General features: G+C 46.2%; 2 protein-coding genes across 2 annotated transcripts in view; one reads left to right on the top strand and one right to left on the bottom strand.

The window, feature by feature from the left end:
- Positions 1-2282, top strand: part of SURF2 (surfeit 2) — a gene marked incomplete at its 5' end in the record, with an annotated part of 2452 nt that extends 170 nt beyond the window's left edge. Inside the window, 5 exons of the mRNA XM_010135199.1 lie at positions 1-111; positions 332-435; positions 719-910; positions 1435-1601; positions 2199-2282. Coding sequence (XP_010133501.1) covers positions 1-111; positions 332-435; positions 719-910; positions 1435-1601; positions 2199-2282 — 658 coding nt within the window. The remainder of the gene's footprint in view (positions 112-331; positions 436-718; positions 911-1434; positions 1602-2198) is intronic.
- A 2686-nt stretch (positions 2283-4968) lies between these two features.
- SURF4 (surfeit 4) overlaps positions 4969-7543 on the bottom strand; it is a 3944-nt gene continuing 1369 nt past the window's right edge. Inside the window, exons 2-5 of the mRNA XM_010135197.1 lie at positions 7412-7488; positions 6761-6804; positions 5666-5852; positions 4969-5419 (exon numbers count right to left, since the gene is read on the bottom strand). Coding sequence (XP_010133499.1) covers positions 5153-5419; positions 5666-5852; positions 6761-6804; positions 7412-7488 — 575 coding nt within the window. The 3' untranslated portion in view covers positions 4969-5152. The remainder of the gene's footprint in view (positions 5420-5665; positions 5853-6760; positions 6805-7411; positions 7489-7543) is intronic.

Raw genomic sequence — 7543 nt, 5'->3', positions numbered from 1 at the left:
GGAGCTGCAGGCTTATACTAACGGCAAGAAGTATCAGCGGCTGATAAAGACAGCCAGGGAGTTCGACTATGGGCAGTTTGAGCCCCATATAGTGCCCAGCACAAAGAACCTGTATGTATTCTTCCTCCTGTTGTTGTAATTCACTTTGTTCAATCATCTCAGACACAAGGTCGTCTTTTTACAAAGTTCTTGAGTCTTTATGGGGTTGGGGAGACGGGAAAGTCTTTACGAAGTATTGATCAACTTTGAGCACAGTGCTTGTAAGTGAAAAAGTTACTAAGTTATAGTGTCTTAACCTCTGCTGCTGACTCGCTCTTTCTGCGTCTGTCAGACACCAGCTGTTCTGCAAGCTCACGCTCAGACACATCAACAAGTTTCCAGAGCACGTGCTGCGTCATGTCCAAGGGAAGCGCTATCAGAAGGCCCTAAAAACGTGTAAGTAGCTTTTCTGAAGACACAACTGGGTAACTTTTTTCCCTGAGCTGTTGAGATTCCAATAGATCTATATGAAGGAAGGGTGTCAGTTTTCTTTAGATGTGGTAACATCTTTCCCGTCTTCTGTGGCCCATGCAATCACTGTAGATTACATGAACGTATCTTAGAGTGGGAGCTCGACATACTTTTGAGTTGCATTTAACACAAGCTAGAGCTGGAAATGAAAAGGACTGGGGTGAGCAGGTGACCCTGCTAAGGGCTGCCCGACCTCTCGCACCGTTAGATGAGCAGTGCCAGAAGGAAGGAGTGGAGTACGTCCCTGCCTGCTTGAGACAGAAGAAGCAGCGGATGCAGCGCCCTGATGACCAGATGAACGGGAGCAGACGGCCGTACAGAAAGGAGGAATTCTGGGAGCCCGAGTCCAGCGACAAGGATGGAGAGGAGACGGATGACAGCATGAGTGACCTGTACCCGCGTGAGTAGGAATGTTGGGATCATCTCTGTTCTGTGCGGAGTTTGAGGGCTGATTTTGTCCTGGTTTCTTTACACTGCTTTTGGCTGTGGCACATGACTTCCATCCAGGTCGGGGTTCTTGAGGTTTGGAAAAGCTTGACACCACCAAGTAAGAAATAGCAGTTATCGCCGAGAAGTAACCGGTTTTGTAAGGTGTGAGTGGAGGGAGACAAGATCCACTGGGATTTATTGCTTTGGGTATCTCTGCTTCCCTCAGCAAGTCGTCAAGTGTGACAGAAGGTGCTCAGGCTGTTCTGGAGGCACTGCTTTGCTGTGGGGGACCAGAGATGGGACACCAGGGAACTGCGTGTGCTGAATGGTTCCCAGAACCATTTCAGTATTGACAGTAGTATTTCAGTAGTGGCACACAGATGCTCAGAGGTGGGCAGCAGCTTGGCAAATCACCGTTAAGAGGCTCTCAGAGTGAGCAGAGGCAGAGCCTGTGTGCACAGGGCACTGATCCTGAGTGAAATCCTTGTGTTTTAGCCGCACTCTTCCCAGAGAAAAGCCCAGCAGCTCCACAAACCACAAAGGGCAGCGATGACTTTGCAACTGACAGTGAGGATGACGGGGCCAAGCAGAACAGTGGCGTGAATGGAGAGGAGAGTGGAAGAGCAGATGTCAGCAGAGCAGAGGGCAACAAAAGAGGGAAGGTAGGAGTTGCTCTGCGTGTGCAGCGTGGAACTGGGATCCTGCCCTGTCGGTGTTTGAGCTAATCCTGAAAACAGCACAAGGTGCAAAGCCGTTCAGGAGAACATTCCCCACGTGCAGCTGTTGACTCTCATCCCATGGTGCAAACTGCTACCAGTAAATGTCTATCCTGCCTGCACAAGGATCTCATTTTGGTTGGACTCTGCTATGCACTCTTTAATGGGGAGACTGCAGCATGTCTTGTGGGTTCTGTGATCTTCCTACACAAACACTAGTTAAACCCTTTTGAAGTCACAGGGTCCTTCTAGACCCTTTTCCTGTCTCTTTTGAGGAGCTGGCCAGGTCCTGCCTTACAGGACAAACCCTGATCCTTCTCTGTTTGGGAAGCAGGCAGGTGTTACATACAGAGAGATGGAGAAACCTTCAACTCTCTGTAGCATCCCCTGAGGAAGGGGCTGGATCCTTTATAACCGTATCAAACTGGAAAATCAAGGCTGGCTGGTTCATTTCTGAAGAGACCGACGCTGTTTGTACCTAACAAAACCACAGGGCTGGATTTGGGTTTTGGAAACAAGCTGATTAAGTTTTTTCCTCTGCAGAAACAGTCTGGCCCTTTAAAGAAGAAATTCAAGAGCCACCATCGAAAACCCAAGAACTTCAAGAAAACAAGCAATGGCAAATAAATTTTATGATAAATATGTAGCCTTGTTGTGTAACAAGCTTGTGTAACAGTTTTAGAGGGTGCACAAGCCTGGCTGAGGTGTTCGCCCTCTCTAGTTAACCATTACAACTGGGGAGGGGATGAGTGGGGTGGAATGAAGGTGTATTCTAACAGCCTTGAGCCACCACCCAGGGAAGGTGACTGCAGGCCTCCTCTTTGTGCAAAGATGGTTTTCAGTGGGTGGGAGGAAAAGCGCACATGGCCACTAACCGGCACTTCGAGGTAGCCTGTCTGTGGAGCGTCACCAGCCACACACGCCAAGTGGATACAAAGATGCCATTGTTTTATTTTGATTGTTTCCAAAAATCAAAACATTTTCAAACACAACTAAGGTACAAAATACAGCATAAAATGAGAATTTATACTTATTTCTTTTTCCACATAGAAAGCAAAAATATATTCAGAATGAATTCCAGAACACTTTGCAGAGCCAATTGATAACTGACATCCTGCTTGTGAGAGCTTCTCAGCCCCAGGGCAGGTCACTGTCTGTCTGGGAGATGCATGAATACAGCAGTGTACATAGGAAACCTCTCAGAATCTTCTGCATTACAACTCACAGTTAGTAAGTCTCTGTATTGCGCTGCCTAGAACTACCTTGTAATGCCCTCCCACCTAACTGCCCCTTTAGCAGCAAAATATTTCTGCTGCAGGGGACAGTACCAGTTCCTTTTCTGGGGTCTTTTATTGGAAAGGGAACTTGATTTTCACACAGGAAACTGTGAAGTATTTCAGGCTGGCCCATCATCCAGCTCCTTCATTAGACAGGACACAAAGAAGTTGAGGAAACCAACTCAAGGGCTTGTTGTTTCTATCACTGCACTTACAAATACTGTGAACGCCAACAGCAGTTAAGGTATCTGAGAATGGCTGCCTTGATGTCATCTAAAACTGTTCTAGGAGCTGCAGTGAAACTGAACACAAGGCCCCTGTGCTGCCTGTCTGTAACTGAAAGGAGCAGTTGGCTTTGCCAGGAAGAGACAGACACACTGAACTCGAGGTGAAACCTTCTCTTGCAAAACCTGTCGAGAAGAAAACCACCTCAGACCCGACCTGAAACACTGGCTCCCCTCCTGTCTGCCCCCACATGCCAATTCATTTCCTTCAGCAGCAGCACATCTTGCTATTCCATAGGCTGTTTTCTCCTTAAGATGATGAAATCACTGGTTTAACATTCAACAGTGCTCTACTATTTGTCAGCAGGTCCTTCAGCCTGGTTTTCTCTCCTGAAAAGCAAATGTTAAGCTGAACCATTCAGGTTAGTGTCCTCACCAGGAGTCCCCAGTAAATCACTCCTGCTGATGTTCAGCTGAATTACTCCTTGAACAAACTGTTGAGCAGCAGCTTTCTCAAGGGAGACAACAGTGCAAGGAATCAGAGTAATGTAAGCAAGGTGGTAGGGCTCATGCTTTCTAGAATTCTTTCGTGATCTAGTGGAACAGGTTCGCCTAGGTGACTAGCAGAGGATGAAGTGCTTCCTCCGAGCAGCACTAAGCACGTTCATGGCACAGAGGTTGTGGCACCAGGAGGTGAAAACAGGGCCTTCCTCTCTCCTCACTGCTGCACTGGGGAATTCCTCCCTCCAAGCAGGCAAGTTGCAGCCCTGCCTGCTTGTTCCCTGCACAGGCCATGCAGTTGCACCCTCCAGCTGTAACCATTTGTGTAAGGAGCAGATAATCAGGGCTGTGGCAGCACACAGCTGACTTCCATGTTTCCTCCCTACACACCACCGGGGTGGTCTGAGATGGCAGGGAAGGGGCTGCACTCCAGCTCTTCTGCTGTTCCCTCAACTGGGACTTGTACAGCTGAGAGACTCACAGGAGTGAATCTAAGAAGCAGAGACTACAGATTAAAAGATTGACTTGCATGTACTGAGTGCAGGGGAAAAGGGGAGTTTCTGCAGTTCTGTACTTTCAGCAATAACCTGCAATTCAGACGTGAATTTGGGGCACACAGGGAAGCTGGTTAATAGCAGAAAGGAGCTTTTCTTATGGAACCTGCAGCACAACTTGGCTCCCTTGTGAAGTCAGGGGCAACTTTGGGGAAAGAATGCTGAATAAAGTTCTTTTGGCACATGATTTTCACAGAATCTAACTCTCTCTCTTCAAGAGGATCTACCCTTATCCTTCTTGAAACCTGATTAGCCATACAGGATTCCTGATTAGCAATACTGGATTCTGCCTTGTTTCCCTCAAGAGCAGAACTGGGACACATGAGAAAACCCTCTCCCTATTCTTACCTAGAGGGAGGTACAACAACTACTTCCGGGGTTTTCTTTTGCCTTCTATCTAGGGGCAGGAAAGACTTCCCCTGCTCAGTAAAATGGAATTACATGCCTCTGAGTCGCAGAATAACTTGATTTTTTTAATGTTGCTTTCATCTTGATAAGCAATGCTATAACCACCAAGGGAACTCCTTATACAAGACAGCTTGGATGAGCATGAGAAAGGTGATCCTCTTTAGTTACAGCTAGAACCCAACAGCACACGGAATGATACAGCTGTATCTGCTCACAGTATTTCAAATTTTAAAACATTGCTGACATTAACAACAGCAACTGTTCTACTGCAGCTCACTGAAGCATCAGCAAAATGCAGGTTCCTTGGGTTAGTTCCAAATCTAGGACATTAGGATAAGCCTAGGCTTCATTCCTTGGAGAAATAGGATTTTATCTATGATATCACTGGTGCCACTGTAAATCAAATTCAAAACATCTGTGCCTTTTACAGGGAGGGGGCATGTACGTGTAAAATGCTGGCAGTTTTTGTTGAATCCATTGAGAATCAGTTCTGGACTTAATATGTTATGTCCCAAGAAGTGTTGCTATTCCTGTTACCACTCTTTTTTCTTCTCATCCATGGAGACTCCACCAGGACCCAGTGCAACCACAAGGAGCAGCCCTCCAATTACAGACATGGTCTGGAAGAAATCATATTTGAGGAAGTCGTGCATGGGCTTGTAGGTTGGGATGGTCCAGAAGGCATTGAAGTAGATGTTGATGCCAAACAGCCAGATGACTAGAGTCAAGGCAGCCAGCTTAGTCTTGAAGCCAATTGCCACCAAGATAATCAGGGCTGTGCCCACAATGTTCTGCAGAATCTGCAAGATAGCAAACCCACAAGCTTACATACGGTTCTTAAAACAGGTACGCAAACATCAGAACAGAGCATGGATAAGTTCAACAGAGCAGATCATCATGGCATAGATGGTCTAATAATTTCTTCTAACTGTAATTCTACTAAAAAACAGACCTAAATGAAAAGCATGGCTGCAGACCTGCTTGAATCTGGGAATTGTCGCTATATTCTAGTTCCTTCACTCATACTTTTATACTCAGATACTTACAGAAAAGAAGTTCATATCAAAATGCAGCAGTGTCATGAACATGAGGACCAGCAGCACACGGCCCCCCAGCTGCATGTACTGCTTAGGAGAGCTTTCCCGCATGGTAGGGACACCAGCAAACATGCTCTTCCCCTCTGAGCGCGACTCAGCCAAAAGCAGCAGCAAGCCTCCCCCAAGGGCAAGGTTCCTACAGACAGACAGAAATGGAGAAAAAAAAAGCAGTTTACTACAGTTTGCACCAATCTACAGTTTAAAGTCGTATCTGACAATTTTAGCTCAGTAAGAATGCACGTGCTAGTGAGGAGTGACCTGCTCTGCATCTTGCGATGCATATCTGCATTAGACTTCAGCAGCACTGTACACAACGACTTACACCAGCCTGTGCAGACATGTCCAGCCTGCTAGGAAAGCCCAGCATGAATGTAATTGTGTTGAAGTTATTCTGTACCTCAGGTTTAGCCATATATGCCAAAGTAGTTCAGAGATTGCTTTGAAAAAGCAGAACAGCAGCACTGCTGGAAGTTACACATTTACAGGGTTGTAGTAAGCCCAGAGCAGAGCTCCTGTGCTTCCTCTGCCCTCCTCTGAGAAGAGGGGTGAAAAGGTTAACAGCCGTCATCACTCGGGACTGGACAAGAAAGCTCAAGAGCCCCATCTTCTACTTCGAAAAGGGGATAGAAATTTGAAATCCCAGAAACCACTTGGGTATCTACATGCTTTAGTTTTCTCAGAAAAATGGCTCCAGTCATGCATAAGCACAGTCTCTATTTTGGCCATTTTGGAAGTAACAGCGGCTCACTGATCAGTCTAGACAGTTGTTTGTGAGCTCTCATCAAGCAGGTAAGTAGCAGAAGCACTTAAATCCTAATGGGTTAGGATTAGCCTTCCCCCTCTACAGTGCTGAGCCTGCAGTCTATGGTTTGACACAGACTCCACTAGTTCTTTTAAGTGCTGTCATTTCCTGTTTAATTTAAATGCATCATTGGTAAAACCTTTCCAGTAAATTGTACAAAACCATTTCCTCTGTCAGCGAGTGGCAGCGACAGACAACAGTTTTCATTCTGCTTTGATAGAAGCTTTAAGGATTAGGCATACCTCATCAAGAACTTCAGGTCCCATAGAATGCTGTATGCAATAGTCTAGGCAAAGAACAAAACAGGTTAAAACATCATAGAAATTACCCTGAAGTTCTGAATTTATAGTCTCAAGCCTGTACTACCCACAGCAGAAGCCAATTACAAGTACATTACACTGAAGGAAGCAAGGTAGGTTACATCAATGCGGTCCAGTGAGTCAGTGTTAACAGGGAACAGGAGCCAGGATTTTACTTGTGCTTTGGCCCACAAAAAAATTGATTGGGTTTGGACAGGAAGGATGCTGCTAGCCAGGGTCCTTTGTGAAGGGGACAGTCCTTCATAAATGCTTTGAGCTGAAGGCCAAAGCAACTGCGAGTTCCACATTTGGCACATTACTGGCATACAGGTTACTGCAAGTTACTTCTGCTAAAATTGGTCAAGGTCAAGTATTGAATCAACATCTCCAGCTGACTAATTGCAATTACAGCCAATCATCTATTGGGCACATCAGAACAGAAGCAGCAAAATAGTTCAATGCCACTGAGGACTGGCACTAGGCCAGGGTGGAGAAAAATTCCAGAGCTGCGAGTTGTACTTAAATATGTTGGTAGTACCGGGGCTAAGCGGGAAGATTTGAAAGATACGGTTTAGAAGGGCTGAAGCCTCCTACCTGTAATGCTATAATTCCGAACAGTCCAAAGCAGGCATATTGCACAAAGTTCCTACTCAGCACCAGGATACAGCCGCCTGAGTTGGGGAAACGGAACATGGTTACACATCTGGCTTGCACATGAAGAGATGC

The sequence above is a fragment of the Buceros rhinoceros genome, unplaced genomic scaffold (assembly GCF_000710305.1).
Source record: "Buceros rhinoceros silvestris isolate BGI_N320 unplaced genomic scaffold, ASM71030v1 scaffold29514, whole genome shotgun sequence".
NCBI lineage: Eukaryota > Metazoa > Chordata > Aves > Bucerotiformes > Bucerotidae > Buceros > Buceros rhinoceros.
Note: the sequence above shows the minus strand (reverse complement) of the source record. Positions and strands in the feature narration are given on the sequence as shown.